This window comes from Centroberyx affinis, unplaced genomic scaffold (genome assembly GCF_046629955.1).
Source record: "Centroberyx affinis isolate AG114_WGS23_722 - 3 ecotype Tasmania unplaced genomic scaffold, CSIRO-AGI_Caff_v1 ptg002994l_1, whole genome shotgun sequence".
Taxonomy (NCBI): Eukaryota; Metazoa; Chordata; class Actinopteri; order Beryciformes; family Berycidae; genus Centroberyx; species Centroberyx affinis.
The window spans coordinates 14787-39491 of NW_027281098.1; the positions used below are offsets into that span (position 1 = coordinate 14787).

The window sequence follows — 24705 nt, forward strand, 5'->3', positions numbered from 1 at the left end:
TAGGACATAGCATTTTCATGTTTAATAGTTTGAGATAATTTATTCCTATATTTTTGCTCAAATTCAAAGACAGACACTCTTAACTCACTGCACAAGTGCACAAAGTAGTGACACAACAGGAGAGATGAAACAATGTAATGTGTGAGAGATGAAAGTGCATATGTTGCACATGAAGACACAAATACATTCAGGTATTACAAGAAACAGAGCAACTGTGTGAGCGATGCAGAAACGTATGGATAAATTGCACACATAGCACAAAATGACAGTAGCATTGGTGTATCAATCGGTTACTGATGTAAGTTAGCAGTCCTGTACTGGACATACTGTAAGAATGTTAACTAAAACAAAAATGCTAGTACCATACTTTTGAATTAAGTAGGCGTGTTCATTCAAAACTAATTCCTTTTTTAAGGCAAAATGTATTTTTATTGTATCAAGATGTGTAATTGGTGGCACAGCTATATGTTTTCACTTTTTGACTTCTTTAGTTACTGTCTACACAACCGCTAATGCACAGCCATTGAAGAGGGTAAAAATCCAAAAAGTATAGCTGATATAATCTTGATATAATGAAATATATTAAGGTATAGTAATATGCTCATGCTATATTTTATAATGTAGTGGTAACTGGACAGTTGTTGCTATAGTGTAGATGTTGGATTCATTTTATCCTCCTCACTTTCTCCTGGCTTCGATGGCCTTCATCAGTGGGACCCACCTAGACACACTGTGACCACCGGATCTACTTTGACTCAACCTCGACCACATGCCCCCTCTGACGTGCACAGGGCCATCGTACTCGTCCGCCTCCGAGGTGATCTCCATCTTCTGGATGATGAGCTTCAGGAGGTTGTGCTGCTTCTCCAGGATGCTTGACATCTCCTTCAGCCTGCAGAGGAGAACATTAGTTTTAGAATACCGTATGGCTCAGAGACAGACTTGTTCACATCTTGAGTAGATTTGTAGATAGTGTGGTACTGCCCAGTGGTGCCACATGCTTATTAAGTAATGGGATTTAGTGGCTAACAATTAACTCATCAAACTAGTAGCACAGTTGGGAAACGTCTTTACTGACATTAATTACAGCCATTTGAATGACAGGAATACATTTTGGTGTCAAAAGGCAGGCCCTTGTGTGTGTGTATCCACTAGAGGCTGCTCATGCATCAAAAACATAATTAAATACCCTTAGTTCTTTCCCACTTTGGCTCTCTATAGTGTTTAGTGTGCACTATGCGTGAGGTGACAGACCACTTTCAGCTTGTTGCATACATTAAAGTAGTAGCCTGTATTTGGCATAATAGTCTCCCATCAGTTCTGGTGCATCATCTCACTGGCAATACGGGATACATTTATGATTCAGAGGAACATAAAAATGTCTCCTCAAAGTACTCTCAGGGAACAACTGGGAAAACTGTACATTTGAAGGGGCCCAGTGTCAAATCTCACCATGTGATTCATAATTTGTGTAGTCTTGCACACTTTACCTGTACTTCTGCTTCTGGAGCTCATTCTCTATTGGAGTGCAGTTGTGTGAGTTGGTCTTCGGACGGGTCCGGAATTCATTTGTCTCCGCCTCACCCCAGAACATTAACAGCTTTAAATAGGTCTGTTGTCAAAAGTGGTCAGGATTAGAAATGAAATTGAGTGGAGTCTGAATCTGAATGGAATAGGTGAATTATGAAAGATAAATGCTGAAGTGGAATAAGTTACAAAGACACGGCGATATATATGTTTTTCAGCATCACCACTGTTTCCAATTGCAAGCGTAGAGCATACCTTGGAGCACTTGCGGTTGGGGTAGACGGTGACGAAGGGTTTATCGACTCGTTTCATATACCAATAAGGCAACTTATCTTCCAGAGCAGTGTGGAGGTCAATCTGGGGTCAACAAGTCACATTTTCAGTCAGAGGTGAGATCTTGGAGAAGAATCTCCTATAAACAAGTTCTGCTGGATCCATAGTTGTACACTCTGAATCTAAACATGGATCAATAGTTATATTCTCCTTCTGTCACATTAATTGATTCTCACAGAAAAAATGCCTCAATTGTATAGGCTGAATTTATGCAAAGATTGGATTGTTGAGATAAAGCCATAATTGTAGCCTGATATTCAGACTGAATGGCCATTTCGTTACCACTCCATTATTCAGCCTGACAGCCTCCTAGTTAATCATTTTCTGTGTGTGTGTGTGTGTGTGTGGTGTGTGTGTGTGTGTGTGTGTGTGTGTGTGTGTCACTAGTGAGTGACGTAGTGACTGACAGTTTTTGCAAAGACAATATGTTGGTTACAGTAAGAGGGTGATTTCAACAAATCTATTCTGCCGAAACCCAGTGAAAAAAACAAACAGTTCAAACTTTAGTCCCGCCCACAAAGGCGCTGATTGGCTCGATTGTTTCTCCAAGCGAGAACAAGCACCAGACTCTCTGAATCGCTCGACAAACTCTGAAAAGTGGGCGGGACGCGATTCAGAAGTCTGGAACCAGGCTTCCATAATTGGGTTTTGTAATTTTTTTGTGCAGGTGTCTGTATTTGTCACCTCCTGCTTCATATTGTTATTTCTTTTGTGAAATCAGTATTGCATCTTACATGTCCATGTTCCACGTCTAAATTAAAAAAGTCCTCTGATCCAAAACACCAAACGATACAGTGTAGATACAGTCATCTACATTGCTTGCTTCTCAGATACTTCATACTTGTTCGGTTGCCCATCATGGGTGGGCAGACAGAAAGGGTAAGTACTGGGTAAGCAGGGCAAGAGCTGCGATATCTTCTATATTTTGCATCGCACATTGTCTAATAAATGTTCTTTTTCAATCATAGTTATATCATTTATCACTAGCTGGTTCCATACACACCTGCATGGCCATTCTCTTCAGGGCAGCATCTCTCTGTACCTCAGCAATGTCTCCGACCGCTAAACCAATCTACAACACAACCAAAGTGAGACAAATAAGAACCATCTATGTTAACTATGTTAAGCAATTAACATCAACTAGTAGCATTGACCTCCTGTTTCTGTGAAAAGTGGAGGTGCCTTTAGGGAGTCAATAGCTGGAGGCAATGCACTGTAATAAATTTTTTCCCCAATACTTCATCAAAGGGAAACAAAACAAAACGTCATATGGATTTTATATGCTTACCATTAGGTTCATCAGCAGTATTGGCATGAGCAGAACAAAGTTCACAAAAATGAAGTATGTCAGCGAAGAAAAGGGAAGTTCATCGTTAAGATAGACCTGCAGGAAGTTGTTTTGGTAGTTCAGTTCCCCGACCATCATCACAAAAGTTTGCATCACTGAGAGCGGCACAGTGTCAAACTCTTTCTGAGGAAAAAACAAAAGCACTCAATGACAATGCAATTTTAACTGTTATTATTAAATACTGTAGCTTATCAAAATAAAGACATGAAACAATCCTGTTGTATTAATTATAATACAACATGTACTGAGTATACTGCCAGCTTAATATTGAGTTGCAACCCTAAACCCAAAATCCATTTCTCAGGTGTCTCAAAGCTTAAAAATTCTTCTTTAACACATCTCCTCTTTCATCTGCATTTTTCAATCTCAATGATTTAAGTGGATTTAATAGAAGCAATCAATAAATGATTGTGTGTTTCACCAGGATTCACATGGTCAGTCGAGAGAAGAGCAGGCTTTTGTACACTGCACAGTGTGCACTGCACTAAATAGCATTCATACAATACATGACACATACACAGTACATGGCAAACTGCTTTCTCATTTTGGACTTGCTTGTAATAGGGACAAAAAATATTTCTTGGTTAAAATTTCTGGTTTCTTCTCCTACCTGGTTGAGCATCAGCGCATAGAAAGCCAAACCGAAAGCCAACATCAGGAACAGGAACAGCATTACAATACGGACCAATGTCCTTATGATCTCCCCAAACATCACAACGTAGATACCAAAGTGCTCAAACCTGGGGAAATGGGAAGTAATTCCAATTAGTAGCCTATCAACCCTGACAAACCCATCGTGTGCTGAAATGCTGGTTTGTTATTTATGACAGGACGCACCTCTGGAGATAAAGGAGAAAGCCAATCCAGGATTGCAAAATGGCCATTGCCCCTGCTTGCCAATGTAAAGAACCCTCTAGATTGAAGAAGAGTGGAATGACAAACAAAAGAGAGAAGACGGCTGCGGACCAGTCGGACGGGTTGGAGAAATCCCTGAAGTACTTCCAGCGCTTCCAAATGACAAAGAAAGAATTTTCAGTAAAAATATAAAACAATTAGACATAACAACTTCATAGCCATTTGATACCATCAACTAAGGCTACTTTCAGCAGCAGGCCTGACTGCCTCGTGTAGTACTCAAAAATTCCTCATTACACTGTAAACACTGTTGTTTTTAATAGCTTAATAAATCTGCTTATCAAAACTGCTTTATGTGAAATAATGACACTTGCATGACAGCGCAGTACCTGTTGCGATAGCTGCACCAGCTCCTTCCCTATGGCGTAGATGTTCATGACCAGCACCATCACCATGCAGAAGGACAAGAACAGACTTTGCTGTGGAAGAACAGTATTCAGATTGATTGTATCTGCGAGGGATGCGAATTACAGAAGACAAGCCATAGAGAGAGAGCATTATAAAACCTTTGGTGAGCCTTCATTAAACGGAATCTGCTGCACCTTGAACAGCTTCCTGGTGTGATGTTTTATGCAAATCTATTGTGGCATAATGTTGATGAAATATGTAAGCACGGCAAAAATTTTTCCTCCTCTATGAGACACTGAATTAGACGATGGGCATTCTAACCTTGCTGCCAGTGAATGTGACAGATAGCTCACAGTTCATTATGAAAGTGAGTAAATTACACAATAGGGCAAGGACAATGTTATTACCTGGCCAATGGATATATAATGATGATTGAAGTAATTAAAAGTAATAGAAGAGAAAATAGTCTTGTCAGTAGGAACTACATCTGGCTCACAAGGCCACATGAATTACAGGATATTTCCACTACATGGGAGAGCGAGTGAAAGATGTATGTGAAAGCATATTGTTGCAGTGTTCATATATTGTTGCAGAGGAGTGACATTGCGTAATATTCTATGTAGCCATCAGAATATCAACTTCACTTCTGGTTTCTGCTGTATCTTAAAGCTATGGCCCTGAATCACCTGGGTGAAAGGTGTTAGCTTATATGTCTTTTATTCCAGTTTATCTAAGGATACATTCAGTATTCCTTATGGAGAGTACAGTTTCTTGTTTCTATTCATTGAAGCTGTGTTGTATAGGCAGTCAAACCATTTTGATCGTACACAAAAATTCACTAGAGCCTCAACTTCATTACTCATTAGCACCATTGCTGCTTGTACCTCTATGAACGATATGGGCACCATGGTGATATTGTTGCTGCTTAGGACAGTGGTGTTCATAGTGGGCCTCAGAGTCACTATAAGGTAAGTTAGGGGCAGCATCCCTAACAGGTATATAAACATGTTGAGCACATGAGCCGTGCTCCCATACGCCAACCTGTGGATTACAAGAGTGGAGGAGACAATACCAGTTACAGAGTCAGGAGAATGGCATTCACAGTAAATAATAAAGGATTGGTATTCTGTGTGCAGTAGGTTAAATCTCCCTTCTCCCACCCTGATCTGTAGTCACAACATGCCAGAATGAGAAACACCACTCTCAGGGGTTAAATCACATTGAATACAAACCACTTCATTTCCAGGTACTTCTTGCAGACGGGGTGGTTGAGGAGCTCGATGCGGTTGTATTGCACCATCGCCTGCGGAAACAGAAACAGAAAAATAGCCCGCTACTTAATGGTACATTTTCTACAAGCAGGAAAGGACACTAAGTCAACTAAAGCCTGAAGATTTAAAAGTCAGTGTATCTTATTGATCTCCAGAGGGAACAATGTGGGCTAGCATAAGCAGCCAGAGGCCAGCATTCAGCAACATGGCATAGAGAACTTTTTCCATTCAAACATTTGGTGGAAGATGAGATTGCCTGTGTGTTCATATTATGTTGAATATTACAATGCTATTGTGTAATAACAGAAGAGGGTTTGCTAGCTGGATGACTATATGACTTATCAACTTACTTATCAACTATGGGACAGTAGTTTCTTGTGCTTTCTGCTGCAGCAAAATTAGGTTTGAGTAGAAAGGATGCTTACATTCAGTGCAGCTAGTGGCTGAACCTTCAGGGTCTTGTCAGTTTTTGCATACTTCTTCGATGCAATAGGAGCCTGGAGCCATCTGAAATTGTATTCGATCTACACCACATACAGAAATACATTTTACCTGGTAGTTGCTATAGAATTGATATAAATAAAATCTGACATTGAATATCATCAGTGTGTTATTTTGATTGGGCAGCTTGTAGGTGAAATACATTGTACTCTGGACTGTTGGGATCATCATCTGATTCCCTCACACAGCGGTCCAATAGGTGCTATTGAGAAAAGGAGAAAAACACAGAGTTAACACTGTGGGCCTCAGAGCGTGGTTCTCTGTTCATACTGCATCTTCTGAAAAAGCAATGCTAAAGTGAAGTATTGAATGTGTTGTATACCATTACTGTGCCTTGGACAAGCAAACTACATCAAAGATTATGACTCATTGTTATAAGCATGCTTTATTTTTTTTCTTTGTTGTTAGGGCTGAACCTTGTAGGTCTCAGGCAAAATCTCAATCATGCCTAGTATCGGACATTGCTTGACAGAGTCGGACTTGAACCGTTTCAAAGCCTCAGCACATCTGGAATAATAAAAACACAAATTACAGGTTACATGCTGGACGAATGCATAGCCTACACAAGCTGAGTTGATCTATTACTGGAACACAACAATCATATAGCCTAGAGACAGTCATATAAAAACACCTGCACCATTCAAGTTTTTCGGGCTTTTACTGCAAGGAATTTACCCTGTCTGATAGCATTGCTCTCTATACACATTGGTATTACCAACATACCTGTCACTGTCAATTACAGCATTGACCACGTCCTTCCTCCCATTCTGCAGTGCTTCATGGAGGAAGGATGTGTCATTCTTGTTTAGGACGATCTCCGCCCCCCTAGTCAGCATGAGCCGGACAGCGGCCACGTGTCCCTCTCTCGCTGCGATGTGGAGTGCTGTGTTCTGTTAGGATGACGTCGATGTCTATATTATTCAGTGGTATTACTGATTAGATTACTGTTGTCTGCAAATAACTCATATGTAAATCTTAAGAACTGCAAAAATAAGTCTGGTCTCAAATGTGTCATTACAGGTAAGTGCATCAATCAATAATATGCTTTTTTAAATTAAAGTAATTCCTGCACCCCATCCTCGTCTGTTTTATCCAGTAACTTGACATTGGCTGACAGGACAATGTTCATAGTTTGTGTGTATCCCTCAGATGCAGCATGGTGCAGACAGGTCCAGCCCTTGTAATCACTGTGGACAAGAGATGAACATTCAACAGGTATCTGTCACATGTATAGGAATCGTACAAAAGTCTAAACCAATGGAATATGAGTCAGGGAGAAAAAGGCAGTTTTATCTGATGGGAGAGGTGCGGGATTGTTCAAAAATCCGATGGTTTTATTGGTTAGAAATTTATATTTACGTCTACTAGTGCAGCATGAGGTCACGAAAGATACTCTGTTTTCCAGGAAGTAAAAGTAATGGGAGTTCATTTTAAAATACTGTATGTGTGCGTGTGGCATTTGCTGGTGTGTGATCGTGCATGTTTTCTGTACATCCGTGTGTGTTTGTGTTTACCTGTGAAAGAGAGCCCCCTTGCGCAGCAGCAGCTCCACCACCTTGGTGTGCCCTCCCTTTGAGGCCAGATGGAGTGGCGTCAGGCCCTGCTCATCCCCTTCATTTACCAGACGAGAGTCTTTGATGGTCTCCAATAATCGGTGACAGGTATTGATGCGCCCATACCTGAAAGGAAACGGGGATGAGGATAAAGTGTCTTCAAGGAATAAGAAGAGAAGAAGTAGTTTTTTTTTCTTCTTTTCATTATGCTCTACTGATCCGTGAAAGGGAAATTCTTCTCTTCTTTTCCCTTGCCGCACTCCATAGGGAGGTCAGAGGTCAGGGTGAGCTACAGCACTGTCCCTGTACTTAGTAGGGATTCAGTGTCTTGCTCAAGGGCACTTCAGCAGGGCAGATGCTTGCTGTCCCAGGAATTGAACCTGGGCCGTCTGGTAGAAGGATGGGCTCCCTACTCACTATGCCAACCCGCTGCCTAAAGGTAAAAAGTGTTGGGGAGCGTTAATGACTCATGCCACCCCAAGCTGGAAGGAGGAAAAAACTGCACTGACTTATTGGCTTTCCTTATGATCCTATGATTTGTCTTTGTCTCCAAGAAGGCCAGCAGCATTTCTTGCCAGCGTCTCTTATAGGAGAGGTGGGGGAAGGGAATGAGGTGGGTGAACCGAGTAAAAAGTGTGATATCACAGCATGGCCTTCATTTGCCTTCTATCTCTAATGAAATGGGTGTACATCATAAAACAATGACAATAATGTTGAATGAGCACTCATTTCACACTATCAGTAACATTCCTTTACATGTGCCTTGCTAATTGGATTCTATTCTCATGACAAGTCCATTGTGGTATAGTTGATTAATTGATAAGATAATGGTCAGAGTATGAGGAATTCATTGTCAAAAAGCTTTTGAGTCCAGAAATTGCTCACTTAATTGAAACAATTGCACAGAGATTAATTCAGTTGCATGGTTCGTTTTTCATCTGACCACTGCTTTTTGATCACAGAAATACAATTCTTGGCCATCGCAAGATGGTAACTCAAAGGCTTTTGGGAATTAATGTTTTATGCTCCAGTGGTGTCATCGATCAATACACAGTGCTTGTTACAAAGTAGCTAGAAGAACGGTGTCAGGGTTGTGATCTTAAGCCACCACTGGAACAGGTAATTTTTTATTACAGGGTCGGCATATAGCTGCTTCTCCTTGAGTGCTCCTCTAGTTATTTGAGAGGTAAAATATTGTATGTCTACCATGTGTAATATATTAGCAGACCAACCCCTGCTTTAATTCCATTATTATAGATAACTGAAAACAAAGATAAATTATGTGACATTATTCTGTCTTTTTCTTTCTCCAAAACCAATTAGTAAATGCTGAAACAGTTGTGCAATGGTAAAGTTGAAGGGTGGAGGGTGACGGCTCCAGAGGTTTAGCAGTAATACAGTGGTATACATGGCACTTGATAGCCAGCGAATTATTGCTAAGCTTGTGAATTTTAATTGTTTGCCGTTTTAATATGGTAGGCTACAGTATATATAACAGACAGTATATGAAAGGAACAGAGTATCTACAAAGCAAACTGGCCTCAATTAATTTGTCACCCACTTGGCACTTTTCTGATCAAAGTTGCAAACTTTAAGCAAGTGCAGAAAGTGAAAATCAGGCCAAATCGGTATGGTTTAGTTTAATGGTATGGAAAAGTCATGCCCAGAGGGACCAATCCAACTCACTGGGCAGCAAAGTGCAGCGCAGACTTCTTGTCCTTGGACTTGCGCGCCAGGCAGACCTGTCCTGTGAGGCCCAGCATGTTCTTTACTGAGTCATGGATACCCAGTCTGCAAGCATAGTGTAGCGGGGTGCAGCCTTCATTATCCTCACTGCTCAGCAACGCCTTCACGCTGTTATGCTAAAGCAAGACACATTATAAACATGTTCATGTACACTCACCGAGTACTTTATTAGGAACACCATACTAATACTGGGTAGGTATCAGCTTTCAGCTCAGTGTCAACTGGCTACCAAAGTGACATCCGCCTCAAGGTTCAACGTGTTGCATTCTGAGATGCTTTTCTGCTCACCACAGTAGTAAAGAGGTTATCTGAGTTACTGTCGCCTTTCTGTCAGCTCCAACCAGTCTGGTCATTCTCCTCTGACCTCTCTCATCAACAAGACGTTTCCGTCCGCAGAACTGCCGCTCACTGGATGTTTTTTGTTTTTCGCACCATTCTGTGTAAACTCTAGAGACTGTTGTGCGTGAAAATCCCAGGAGATCAGCAGTTTCAGAAATACTCAAACCAGCCCGTCTGGCACCAACAACCATGCCACGGTCAAAGTCACTGAGATCACATTTTTTCCTCATTCTGATGCTTGATGTGAACATGAACTGAAGCTGCTGACCTGTACCTGCATGATCTTATGCATTGCACTGCTGCCACATGATTGGCTGAATGGATAATTGCATGAATAAGCAGGTGTACAGGTGTTCCTAATAAAGTGCTCGGTGAGTGTATGTATACATAATCACATACAGTATGTGTACTCAACAAAGCACACATGCATAAAACATAAGTGTGCATACGATGGTAGCCATAAAAAATTCCCCCATCCTGTATTTATCCTACACTTATCCCCCAATCATACTACAACAACCCCTGCAGCATATTCTTTCTCAAATGTTGTAGGTATAGAGATGAATAGGCATATTGCAGAACAAATCTCTTTAAAACTACGACTCGCCACCTTCTGATGACTGAAAATGGAACAAAAATCTGGATTTTCAAAACAATTCCACTCAGTCTAGTGCAGCAGTCTGCACAGAGTAAATTGTGTAACTTCTACAATTGCTTCATTTGTACATGCACACACACACACACACACACACACACACACAGATTACATAAGTAAAAATGTAATTTGCACACTCAGATACACAGAGATCAATTTCACGCAGTGTAAATTCATCACCCTTCTCTCATGGCTTATTTTGGAAGCTTTTTCATTTCACTTCGGCATCGTTGTAGCTTTTAGCAAATCTTTTAATGTTTTTTAAGAATTATCATTTGGCTCAGTGAGTGGGTAATGAACTTAATCAGCTGGCCATGAATGCATGCAGCTCGGCTCAAGGCAAATTGTTCAAGGAAGGTAATGAGTAGAGTCAGTAACTCTAATGACATCCTTCTCTAAGCAATATACCTTTGATAACCTTCACATGGACTCAGGCTACCTGCAGTACTTCTTCTGTGAGATTTTTCAGACCCTTGGGCTGCAGGATGGCGAGGTGAAGGAAGTTACAACCAGATCTGTCTTTCACATTTACATTTGCCCCTAAAAAATATAAAGACATGCATACACACACACACACACACACACACACACACACACACACACACGCACACACACCACATGAGTTATGAGGCACCATGCAAATGATATGAGCATTGCTGGCGGTGAAGTACGGTAGCTCACCTTTTGACAGCAGCAGAGCCACAGTTTTCCACGCTCCACAGCTCGTAGCCAGCAGCAAGGGAGTGTTACCCTTACAATCAATGCTGTTGATGTCTGCACCCTAAGGAGAGAAAACACTTAAACCTTAGTCTTGTTAAACTGACCCTTTAGCCCTTCCAATCACAGAAGCAGGGTATACACCGGGTGTAAATACAAACAAGACAAAATGTCCATGTCCACAGTAGAATTCAAGATATCGCAATTAAAGGTGCTGTGTAGCATTTTAACATCAATAAATCGCTGCCACATTCATTTTGAGACATTAGTAGAATTACCATAAACAAATGAGACCATCGCTGAAAAGATTGGCAGCCTCTACCAGCCTCTACACTGCATTTTACATTATATGCCACCAAGCTGGATTTTGTGGGCAATCTGCTGGGTGGGCGCTGTTCTTCAGCTAAAGCTTGCATTGGCAGATGGTGGAAGAAGTGAAAGGCTGAAAAATCACTTCCGACATGTTTATCCTCTTCAGTAAAATGAAAGAGAAAACCTTTAACCTAATAAGCAAATAAGGCGACACCAGAGAGGGGGAGGAGGACAAGAGGCAAAACCCTCTTTGCAACAGGAAGCAACGGTGATTATGGTAAATGTGTCTTAATTTTGAGAAACACTAGCATTAATAATACTATTGGCATGAGATAGAGGCTACCCATCGTCTCATTTGTTTGTGGTAAATATATCAAGGTATTACAATCGATTTGTTAAAGATACATTGATGTTTAAACATGCAATGCACATTTAACACTTACTGCGCTAAGAGGTGCTTAGTGGTGGCATTGAAACCACAGTCGGCTAAGTGGCGGAAAAGAGCCAGTCACTAGATGAAATCCAAGCATGAGAAATGAATGAGTAGCTGGAGATAGACCCAAGATTTTTACACATTGCTCAGCACATGGGATTTGTAAAACCTCAGCAGAGCAATGCAGAGGTTGAGCCTCACCTGGAACACCACACTTTATTATACACTGTAAGCTTTTGATACACTGTAAAATGTGTTTTACAGTGTTGCAGTACCTGCTGCAGAAAAAAAAATGCTGTTTTCCTCTCTCTGATACCACTCCCTAAGCGCTAGAACAAGACAAAACTTTTCTATAGGCACAGAATCATCACAACACAACATCACATGTGGCGGGACATTAGCAAGACGACACCACAACACCCACAACACCCACAGGACCGTAGCAGGACACACATACTGTAGCACACACACATTTAGTAGCATGTCAGACACTTGGTACAAGACTGAACATCAGAGTTTTTGCGCAAGCCACAGATACAGTGTAATGTGTGTGTGTGTGTGTGTGTGTGTGTGTCTTATTTACCAAAGAAATTAGGTACTCTGCCAGCTCTGTGTGGTCAAATATAGTGGCCCTGGAAAAGTAAACACAGAATCGTTGTAAACCAGCTCGTCCATCTGTAGCCTACAACAGCAACACAGGATTTTGTGACTCAATGTCTTACTAATTCTGTCAGACGGAGAACTAGGATGATTCTCTCTAATTCTGTGTCGTCAGAGCATGATATAACAAACAGATTTTCCTCCTTGGTTACATCTTGGTTACATCTCCGGGATACGCACTGTAATGACTCACTTTAATGACGCACTTTAAACAACCAGTTCCTGGTACTGTGGTGACATTTTGCTCTGAGAGAGAGACTTAAGGGGTGGAAAGGATGATTTCCACAAATGAAGGGTCTTCAGACAGCTGATAATCCAGAAACCTCCTACCAACAGATGACCCAATGTCTGGGGAAAGGAGGGAACATACTGTACGTAGCTTTTGTGTGTCAGAAGTCATGTTAGACTAGGCCATACCAGCTACTTGTCACCAGCTGGTCGACATGGTGCAAATACACGTTTTGGCTGCTTATTTCCAAATGATTTATTGTGGATAGTTTTTTTTTTACTGTTTCATGATGACAAATGGTACAGTTTCCACCAAGGAAAATCTAACTGCAATGAGTTAATTTTAATGTAACACAAATAATGTGTAATAATGGCAATAGCAATTTAAATTGCCATGATCAAATATTTCTAGGAGGCATGGCACATTAATGATATCAGAGGATGAGTGAGAGGCAAAAATAATATTTTAGGGTAAGGATTAATTTTATTTCCAGTTAAGGGGTAAACAGGGTTACGTTTGCTTACAAAGATCTACCCCCCCCCCCCCCCCCCCTCCCTTCTTTCCTTGTGTCAGCACTAATTTCTGCTGCTGTCTGTGCCAACACAAATAGCTTTTACATCCAGTTAATGTGGAAAGCATATCTTTATTACATATTCATATCTTTATTATCGTTTCAAATTAAAACTCAGCAATCTACTAGCCATGCCGGAGGGTTTTATTTCTGTCCTTCCCATTTATCATGGTGTAATGATGTTGATATTATGCAGATAGTAACCAGAGATACATCCCAATGCCCCCAAAGTAAACCAAAAGTGTAAAGTCTGAAGCAGCTGTAAATAATTACAGAGAGACAGTATCTATCAATGTATTGGCACTATCAATTAAAACTGTGTAACTGTAACCATGCAAAGCATTTCTGAACACTTACATCCATTTGCAACAATTAATCACATTTCTAGTGGGGATCTTTGTAAAGAAAATAAGTTGTGCATAAGAGAGAGACATATATGTATGAATTAATCAATTAATTACTGAAAGAATGAACAAATAGAAGTAACTTATGGACAGGATTGTTGTATGTATGAATGAACGAAGGGATAAATGAATGGATTACAGTAGCAGGATGGAGGGATAGGGGGAGCCCACCTGTGCAGAGGGGTCTGATACGCTCCATCTGGTAGGTTGATGATGTCCTCCACTTGGCCGTAGGAGGAGAGCATCAGTTTGACTGCCTCAGTTGCACCCTGGGTGCAGGCAAAATGGAGCGCTGTGGACCGGTCAACCTGGACAGCAATAATGAGTGCGCAGATATACATGATGACATCCGAATTTCCCCTAGGGGATCAATAAAGTGGATCTTATCTTTATCTTATCTTCTTATACTATGAAAATCCTATGAAAACACACTATACTATGAAAACACATACATGCTGTACACTTCCCCCGTGTAACATTAGCAAACTATCTCCCAGGCCTGCTGGCTGAACAGGAGGGGGGGTGCTGTAACACAAGCCTTTAATGAGATAACCAGGACTGGCAGGAGTAGGCCAGCGATTGCTCCACTCAGCTCCACAGTGTAAGTGGAGGTAATTTGTATCAATTTAGCCATCTGAAGCTATTACTGTACTCACTACTCCTGCTGTAGCTCTGGCCACTAGCCCAGGGCTAGACATAACGATCGCTCCCAGATGGGTGTGATAAGAGTGACATGCTCTAACAGCACAAAGAGTGAGATCCTTTGCCAGGGAAATGCTTTACAGGTGTTAGTCAAATGAGATTGAAAAATAATGTAAATTTGACAAAGCATTTGATGTCCTTTGAATGCAGCCAGCGGTAGCCTAAATGTTGAAGTGAGGTTGTGACAAGAGGGTTGCCGGTTTGAATCCCCACACCAGTGGAGAAAGTGAAAGAGTACAGCTCTTCCCTCATTCACCAACTACTGTGAAAGTGACCTTAACTGAGGCACCTAAATCCCAATTGCTCCACTGAAGCTGCTCAGTGGCCAGCAGTAGAATTTGTAGCTCCCATGTGTAAACGTGATTCAATCCAATTCTGAACTTTAGAAAAAGTGAGATTTTGTACAGGTAGAACAGATATCTTTGTTTTGTGAAGCCAGTACCTGTTGCTGGTCAATTTTGGCTCCACTAGCAATGCAGAGGCGGATGGTCTCGATGTTCCCCCCACGCACAGCCAGATGGAGCGGACTGCTCTTGGACTTGTCTAGATAGTTGATGTGGCCTTCAGCTGTGTGGCCCACCTCCTCCCCTGCCAGCAGAGAACATAATGAATTGTTTCTTTATTGTGAATAACTTTTATTGAATTCATATGAAGGCTCATGGTGCTTTCTTGATTAATTAATGCTTCTTGATGTAAGCAAGCTCCTTTGTTTTGATTGCTGACATTGTAGAGATCAGGATTTTTTTGAGGGGATTTCGAGACCCTCCATTACATAACTTACTTCATTGACTATATTTGTTTATTGAGTTTGTATTTATTGGAAGGAGGTAATGAGTAAAGTGTAATCTTGCCTGTTCATGGTGGGCTGTCTGTGTACATCCTCAAATAGCTCAGGAATGTGAATGCCCATTAATTCCCTTGCTGAGCAATAACAGAAATATCACAAATATTTTGTGCTTTGACTAAACATTTCTTCAACAACATAGGATGTGCCCAGCAGACCTCCCACCACGGATAAACACAGTGTCAGACTGTGGTGTCTGGTTTGTGTACAAACTAGCACGAGTATTTTCCTGCAAAATGTCTCTGGGGCTTCAAGAGCCTGCTAGAAGCTACAAATGCAGTTTGCAAGAGTGAAGTGAACTCTCTACTCTTCCATCAGTGTAATGTGCTTTTGGCCTTATGAAACCTTTTTTCATTAAAGTCAGCGCTTTCAATTTCTTTTCTGATAGATCATTTCTTTTGTCATACCGGCCTTCAGGATCACTTCCATGGCTTTCTTTGCACCTGCGAAGGCAGCTGCATGGATGGCGAAATGGCCCAGCTTGTTCTGCTGGCAGAGCCGTGCTCCCTGCTTCAGCTTAGACATACATGAGGATGGGTGGAGAGAAAGACAAAGAGAGACAGTTCTTAAGCTGCAGTGGGCTGGCAGTCACTATAAAGCACAGCAGTAATGTAATGTAGTAATGGCAGACAAGTAATCGTTGGGATGAAATCCCGCAGAACTGATTGAAAATGAAAACCTAATTTTTTCCTCCTTTATGTGGCTACATAGGCTATGCTGTACAGATGGAAAGTGTATCCTATATAGGCTAGTACAGATAAGCAGTAAAATGAAATGTGTCTGTGTGTTTGTGCTCCTGTACATACCAATATGCTGAGAGCCTCACAGTTATTGACGGAGCAGGCCAGCATCACAGGAGTGTTCCCAAGGTCTCCCTGCAGGTTGGAGTCTGTAGCAGTGTAGGACAGCAGCAGCTGCAGGGGGCAGGTGATAAATACTTTACAGTGAGCTGCATCCAGTCCTTACTGTCCTCATCTCTCCTTTATGTCTGTACCCCTCGACTGGCGCTGTGTGTCAGTGGACAGCTGCCAAATGCTATGGGGACAACAGGCCAAGGTCTTTCCAAGTAGAAGGTTGAGTCAGGTTTTTGTCTGAGTAAACAAATCAGTCGGTCGACAAGGGATCAAGGATTTTGAATGCGGTAGCTGCTCCAGGTGACAAGTTCATGCGGTGCTGGTCTTATAAACAATTTGACGTGATAACATGATTGTCTAGTATCTTTTTTTTTTCTTTTGCTTTTTAGCTCTACTGTATATCCAGAACTTATCTTAACCTTCTATCCTTCTTTCAAACTAGGAGTCTTGATGAGAAAACTTTTAAAAACTACATTGGGCAGCATGATGGCATAGTGAGGTTGTTCCAGAGGGGCCCCAGGTGTGGTCATACTGGAGACCACACCTGTTGAAGTATCCTTGAGTAACACACTGACCCCCTCCCTGCTCCATTGGTGCTGTAACCTAGCTGACCCTGTGCCCTATGACAAGAGGGCGAAAAGAGAATTTCCTCAATTGGCAATGAATGCAGTATATCAAAACAAGCACAGATCCTGTATAGACCCACAGCGCGTGTTCAATTCTATGCACTGAAGCACTAATTCCACTAACGTTGCTTAATACTACAAGGTAACGTTGAAGGCACCTACCGTTAAATTTTGTAGGGCAGCAAAGACGAGTTACTGTCTGCAAATCCCCGACTGTGGATTTTTTTTCAGTTTCACTTTTGTTTTCACACCAGGAGACTCTGTGGATTGAGTTCAATGCTGCTGGTCTGCTGTCTGTACATCTCCAAATTACAGACATGACATAATGCGCACATCAGGTGCATTAGAGATTGATTTAGATCCATTTCTACACATTGACCAAATTTTGATTTTGTGCTTCTGTATGGGAAACACTGCATCTCACAGTAAAAAAAAAAAAACGCCCTCTAGAGGCCATCTGAAGAAGTGCATCATCTCACTAAGCGCGACCTGACTGACTGACTGACTGACTGCCTGACCTGAATTTGGCTTGTGATGCCCTCAGCTGAGCCTGGGAAAAATCCTGGCAATAATAGTCTAAGTTGTTGCAGACAAAAATAATGACATAAAATCTGTTTAATAATGATGTGATACTTTATTGATCCCTGTAAAGAAATTCCTTTTTTGCTTGCCCCCCTCCAGGGAGGTCAGAGGTCATGGTCAAAAGGCTGATAAAGATTCAGTGTCTTGTTCATGGACACTTCAGTAGGGTGGATGCTTATTGACACAGAGGTTTGATCCCAGGGCCACACATAAAACATGAACCTTTGTAAGATGAAACACACCCAATTGCCACCCTGAAATGTTTGAGGTTTGATCAGTTTTTTCAGAATGTTCTTTAATTCATTCCATCCCCTTGTTGCCTAGAATTTAAAGGCAGATTTTACTCTGACTTACTATGATGAACCCTTTGACTGATTGTTAGCTGATCTACCTAGCAGCAACAACATGAGGCAAAAGTCAGTCTTTGCTTGATATTGGTAGAATTGGTTGAAACCTGGGAGGAAGGTCAGAGGCCACAGAGATGCAGAGACCATCCCAAAAGATGTATTGCTCAAGAAGCGTGTATATTGTTTGAATGTTTTTTGGTGGACATCCAAACTTACTGAAGTGTCACAGTGGATTTGTTTTTTACTGGTCAAAACAGTGCAGGTGCTGGAGCCTTATTGTTTTTGTTAAGATTTTTCTTCTTCTTTTTCTGCCTTTGAGCAATCTGGAGCTCAGAGACTGTAAATCCCAATGCCACAACTGTGCTGGATAGGTTTCAAAGCTCCCCCACTACTCAGCCAAAAAATAATTTGTGATAAGCTGCTACTTATTTGGCTCTGTGAAACCAAATACAAAAGCTATAATTGCCAACCTTGGGATTAGAACCCCAGACCGCTGCATAAAAGCCCACTGCTCTACCAAATAAGCTGAAGTATAACTGTAGCAGACAGAGAAAGTTATAGGTATTGTATCTCTGTATCCTGCAGCTGTACATGCACAGTGTTTTGTTTTTCTTATTTTTGGGACCGACAGTCCCTACTGACCAACTGAGTGACTTATATTAGCTGGTGGTCCATGCTATAGCCTGGAGGTTCATAGTAGTTCCTCACCTCCACCAGGTTGTTGTGTCCATGGCTGACAGCCAGGTGGAGAGGGGACAGGAGGGCCATGTTGAGGATATTAGGGTCTGCCCCCAGGTCCAGAAGGGCCCTGCAGCTCTCTGCCTGGTTCCTCTCCACCGCCCAGTGTAGCGGGACACTGCCCTGCCCATCACAGCTGTTCACCTCTGGGACCCACACACACACACACACACACACACACACACATACACACAAACATAGACATAAAGATGCACAGATGCACCCACAACTCACATAAACATCAGACACGGCGCTCCATACCTTACCATATAAAGATGAAACGCACTGCTCCATACAGAACTTCACTACATTGAGAGAATTACGTTAATTTACAATACATGTCTTTTACTTGTTCTGGCATGCATCTTATGATTGATGACGGAGGCGTGCTCACCCTCTGAGGGGATGACAGTGGTGATGAAGTGGATGAGGGCGACGTGGCCCCCTGCCGCGGCGTGATGAAGGGGACTGGCTCCAGATTCATCCCTCTCACTCAGGACCTCGGGGCTCTTCTTCACCAGGTTCTCCAGCAGCGCCAGGTCACCCTTCTCAGCCAGCTAGATAGGGATGGGGATGGTTGGAGAGAAGAATAGAATAGAATAGAATAGAATAGAATAGAATAGAATAGAACAGAATAGAATTAAGACTAGAGTTAAGACTAGAAAAACATGAAAAGACAGTAATTCCCTGCTTATAGATTCCCAAACACAAACATAAACAACACATTTTTAGTTATTAATTCTATGTATTCTTGCCATCACACAGTCCTTGTTGATGTCAAGGGCAGCCCAATGTAAAAGGTTTTACATTTAACAAGCAGCTCAGATGAGCAAAACCTTTTAGTGTTAATAGACATTAAGCCAGTTTTCTGTATCCCCGGAAGTACTTGGATGGTCCATGTGTATCCGAGTCGAGATATTTTTTTGTTGATAGTTAACAATGAGGTATCACATAACAGCTATTTGTCTGAATCGTAGGACTGCATTTGTCTCTGGTTTATGTAAACATCTATTCTCCTATTCACAATGACTTTCAGGTCAAGCAGGGGTAGGATTACTGATGTGAAGTTACATAAACCTTCCTCATATCATAAATATTTATAGAAGTTTATAGAAGTTTTTGGATTGTGCCCCCTTTATAATCTTGTGTTGTTTTTATGCTTTTACTTTTTAAACACATTTCTTTGGATGTATTTCCTAACTTTTTTTTCTCTTTTATATATTTTTTGACCTTTTTATAATGAACTCAGATTATTATTATTCTTATTATACAGAATATTTTCCTAACTTTCCTTAGAGTTTCTAGTGTTTGCCGAACACTGATGTCAATCTTACCTCAAACACATTTCGGCATGCCAGGGCGGGATCCTCATCTTCTATCACATACGTGTAACAACTGTTCTGCCGGGCGACCTCCCTGCCGAAGTTCATCAGGAGCTGCTCTACAGCGTGTGCCACTGTCACTCAACGCAGACAAGCACTGAAAACATGTCTAGACATAACCACATGCACACACACAGATACAGCAAAATACAAAAATAGCAGAAAACAAATCCACCATAGTTTCAATTGAGTACATAAACCCTGCTTTACACGCAAGCAGAGCATCATGGCGTGTTACGTGACGGAGAGGGCAAATAACACCTTAAGCCATAGGCTGTTCTCGCCATGAGGGGAAACGGGCACAGATGACTTTGCCTTTACCAAGGAGGGCGTTCAAGTCCGCTGAGTGTTTGGAGGGTGAAGCCCTTCTGTTGAGGAAAGCAATTAAGTTCTTCACAGCTGGGGGGGGTCAGCTTGTTTGAGTCTATCCCTGCTGTCCTTGGGAACAGTCTGGGTGAGCGGGATGGAAAAAGACCTTGTAATTGTATTGTATGAGCCCCCGAGTCACATCCAAAGGCCAACCAGCAAATAACACTGGTGAGCGAATTACTTTAGGGAATTCTCATAGGAAATCACCTCTGACCCTCAAGGAATTCAGATTCTTTGGGTGTATTCCTTACCATACTGTGGCTGATAGATGCCACCTCTAAGTTGTGTTTCAAGTCAGAATAACAGTTTTATCCCGTGTGTGGATGGGGGTAATTTCACGGAAATTATATTTGGTTTCTGGATTATTCACACAATCTTGATTTACAGTGCACTTCTGCATGCAAGGATAGCCAGCGGCACACACTCAAGCAATAATGCATACATCAATGAAGCTGAACGCAGGTTCTGCAGACACTCGCTCCCTCAGTGGTTCCTTTATGGTGAGCAGAATGACTCTTTCCAGATGAGGGATCAATAATTAACTATAACCTCGGTGGCTGTGGTCACCATGGCGATCAATTTAATTCACTTCTCCTCTGGCAGCTCTGCAGATTAGTAATGGATTGGTTTGACTGGTACATAAAGAGCAGAGCAGAATCATAAAGTAAGAGTGTAGCTCTTACTAGAACAACGTGGTCTTTGCTTCAGGGGGGCTTCGCTTATGCTAAAATTTTAAGGGTGCTATTTCTGCGTGTTACACATCTAAAATTGTTTCCATGCAGTTTCTGTTGAAGGGAGAGCCAGAAAGGCCATTCGATATAGGCTGCCCATACTGTAATTACACACTGTAAAGCACCTTTTCACCTAGGTAAATGTTTTGATTATAATTTAGAAGCATTTGCACAATATTTTAATACTGTTGATGCTTGGATCTGGCTTTCAATCAATACTTACAGTGGGACTGTGTTTCTGACAGACTTGAACACACCGTGAGATTAACAATTATGCAAAACAAATGCTGCTACTGTACCAATCATCTGTACTCTCCTGCATGTCCCCTTCGCTGTGCAGTCCAGATACAACCGGTTAGAAGCTATTTAAAGTGGCAGAAAATTTTACTTAATTTTCCACTAATGGAGGTTAATTGTTGATCATGATCTGCGTCATCCTTCCTGTCCTTTCTACGCAGCAGCAGTGAATGAGAGTTATTGGTTTCAGTAATTGAGCCTGCCACTGTTGAGCCTGTTTGCAGAAGCCATGCAATCATCCAGCAATGCACCGATGGGCATTGGTCAACACATTTCCCAAACAATAGAAGAACAGGTGACAGATATAATTGCATTTGACAGTGACCCCACTAAACAAACAGCAAGGAGTTTGCGCTCATAGTCTCATACTGTACATGTATACAGTATTTCATCATTGTTTATATACAGAGGTATTATTAATTCTCTTGGGTGAAATGTTTTCTAATGTAACATGCCAAACCTAATTACTTTAGTATTATTAAAAGGATTAGTCAAGGTTTAATAATGGATGGATTCTTAATAAAGAATGGATTCTTTATCATCAACACTCAAATGGAAGAACTGGAATTTAATTAAAAGTGGCACACTAGATTACTGGATTATGTTAATATCATATCTTACATAAGACTGAGCTCACATTTTAAAATTTAAGTTATTCATATGTGAGTTATTAATTTAGAAATAAATGATGAAATGAAATGCTGACAGGATTTTTTTCAATTAAGGAAGTTTGATGCTGTACTTTCAATGTGCACAAACCACTTGTTGGCTGTTAAACTGTACACAATAGTTGTTTCCAATAATTAAATTGCATCAAATTTTCTAAGTCAGATTGCCATTTGTAGAGTCAAAATCACCTGTAATTTTGAGCTGAAACACATTTTTCACAGAAGAGCTGATGTTCCGCTGGTTACAGAAAAGCTGAGAACATTTTATATAACAATTTATTTTATCCTCATAGTTTTTAATAAATACCCACACAGTCCAAGCAAGCAAAAACTCATATAAATAGAGAGACATTTTGTACTTACTATATTAAGGTGATGCTGATGTTGAGCTGAGCAGTCCGAATGTTCTCCTGACTGGTGCAAAGGGGCTTTAAATAGTGTGTGGAGAGCTATCACCCTCTCTGTCTCCTAATGGAGGCAAGGCGCTGCCCCTTGTGACCAAAGGACTCTCTCATGATGTTATCACAGAGAACAAGACAAGCCCATATTGTAATGTGATAGGAGATTCAGCTTTTGGCAACACATTAGGCAGATAAAGCATCTGTATGAACATGATACTGATGTCTGACTCAGACTCCAGACTCATAATGGGGTTTTGTTAATGCATCTGGATGTTTATCAATTATGTAGACTTTTTGCAAAAACTTCATACAGCTTGAAATGTGATTTTTTTCTGTTTTGCACGATGGTGTTGAAAAGCTTTCTCTCTTCTCTTTGGGGTTTTTTTTTTTTCATTTCACATGATGATATATACAGACTTGACTCCTTTATTCCACTAGAGGCACCAGAGAATGTGTTCATGTCCTGACAGGCTCTGCCAGCCCCTCCAGTGTGCAGAGCTGTCCACATTAGAAAGCTCATAAAAATCATAAAGACGTCACCTTTCCTAAACACCATTATTAGTTCCACTCAGATGTTCAACAAACCACGGAAACAACTTGACCGCCCGGCTGCACGAGACGTCTACCATTTATCAAACCAACACTCTGTTGCAGAAAGCTATGTTCTCTCTGCCGCCTGTGTTTGGGATAAGGCCCCTTCTGCTGCGTTTTCATAAAGTAAAGTGATTCTCTTGTCAAGATAGACTGACAATGACCTCCCAGACCTCCTTGTTGACGGTGGGGATTAAGGAATATTCCTCAGGGAAAAAGAGAGTGGGAATTAAGAGTGGACATACTCTTTATCAGGCAGGATTATCAGATCAGGTATATCATTAACTAGGGATTATACTAGCATTACAAAGGCATCAAGGGAATAAGAATCGTCTGAGACTGTAGGCTGGTTATTGTCTAAATCTGAAATATACATTCTAGCATATACATTCTAAGTCATTAATTAAAGGAATCAAGTACAGTAGACACTAGAGGATTACTGCAAATAGATCAGCCATTGTTTACAGCAGACCAGTGTCAAATAGTATTTGCAAGTACTTTTATTAGTTGGCAGATGTTTGGGGTTTGCCACATAGGACAATACAATGAGTGACAGAAAGTTTAGATAATCACAGTATTGTAAAGTAATCAAGTATTTGAAAGTACATTTAGTGTATTTTTTTAGGTGACTGACAACTTACCTGACTTACTTGAACTGATCTGCCTACCCATAGGCAAATTAAAACAAACACTAAACATAATTTGCAAATACTGTTTGACCCAGGTATGATTTATAGTAGCTGCAATATATTTAAGTAGCAAATCAACTCTGCAAACAAGCAAAGATTTTTCCAATTTTATTAAATCCTGTGAGCTCTATTTTGCTGACTAACAACCAAAACTCGATCCATCATTGTAAATGTCACTGGGTTTACTGTGATCCAGAGTCCAGACCCACCTGTGCACCATAAGTCTAATACCTTAAAACTAATATTTGCCAGGTTATTGTTCTCAGCGGTTATCTTTCAAATGTTTGCGTTCAGTATTTATGGAAAAGCCACACATGCAGCAAAAACAGAGCCAGTGTTGGAAAGCGAGTGCTAGCTCTCTCCAGCTGAGCTTGATGAATTACCTGAGTCAGGTTGTTGTATTAGATAAATAAACAACATGAGTGGTGCTTACAAGACAATAAAGTTGTATTTGTTTTGGAAATTTGTGGCAGGATCTGGTTTCATGGACAGAGAGAAACAGAGACGGAGGATGAGTGGTTGTGAAAGTGTTTGTGTTTGCCCTAAATGTGTGTTTGTTTGTGCACATGGGTTTGACTATGAATACACGTACCTGTATGCATGGTGGCAATGTAATGACAATGTGATTTGAATATTCTTGTAGTTCAGAGGGAGAACATGTGTATTTAGTGATTCAGCGATGGTAATGACACAATGCTCTACTGCACCTGTCAAACGATGCAACAACTGCTGACTGGTCGGTTACAGTGCTATGGTGGAGAAAGGGGCTACTGGGGCCTAAATTATACATTCGTGCCATTACGCATAGGGCATACTGCGCAAGTCACCACTCCATTAAAAATGACATTTTTTACATGTTTTCCCGCTCCTTGCTCACCCATGCATTTGATATCACTATTACTAATACACATAAAAACTTTACATCCAATTTTACGCATTCGCCCTGATTTGCATATTGAGTGTTTTGCTGGCAATCGAACATCCTCAGGCAACATGGAGGAACATCTGTGAATAATGCCACT

At 41.1% G+C, this 24705-nt stretch overlaps 1 protein-coding gene across 3 annotated transcripts; it reads right to left on the minus strand.

Moving 5' to 3' along the window:
• On the minus strand, positions 1-22381 carry LOC139659008 (transient receptor potential cation channel subfamily A member 1-like). 3 transcript variants are annotated; one of them, XM_071537207.1, is made up of 28 exons: positions 22366-22381; positions 19890-20046; positions 18950-19112; positions 18526-18701; positions 16215-16322; positions 15816-15924; positions 15007-15152; positions 14034-14170; positions 12582-12630; positions 11218-11317; positions 10976-11076; positions 9483-9658; positions 7758-7922; positions 7316-7430; positions 6967-7133; positions 6660-6750; positions 6386-6445; positions 6168-6266; positions 5704-5774; positions 5356-5512; positions 4453-4542; positions 4046-4215; positions 3819-3948; positions 3149-3331; positions 2864-2932; positions 1783-1884; positions 1491-1612; positions 1-892 (listed from the first exon to the last, which is right to left on the minus strand). In XM_071537207.1, the coding sequence occupies exons 2-28, from the start codon at positions 19983-19985 to the stop codon at positions 679-681; spliced, it is 3366 nt and encodes a 1121-aa protein (XP_071393308.1). In that variant the 5' UTR covers positions 19986-20046; positions 22366-22381; the 3' UTR covers positions 1-678. The 3 variants fall into 3 exon arrangements, with proteins under 3 accessions (XP_071393308.1, XP_071393309.1, XP_071393310.1); XM_071537208.1 differs by lacking the exons at positions 12582-12630; positions 14034-14170; XM_071537209.1 differs by lacking the exons at positions 1-892; positions 1491-1612; positions 1783-1884; positions 2864-2932 and having other exon boundaries at positions 3177-3327.
• Positions 22382-24705: the final 2324 nt, after the last annotated feature.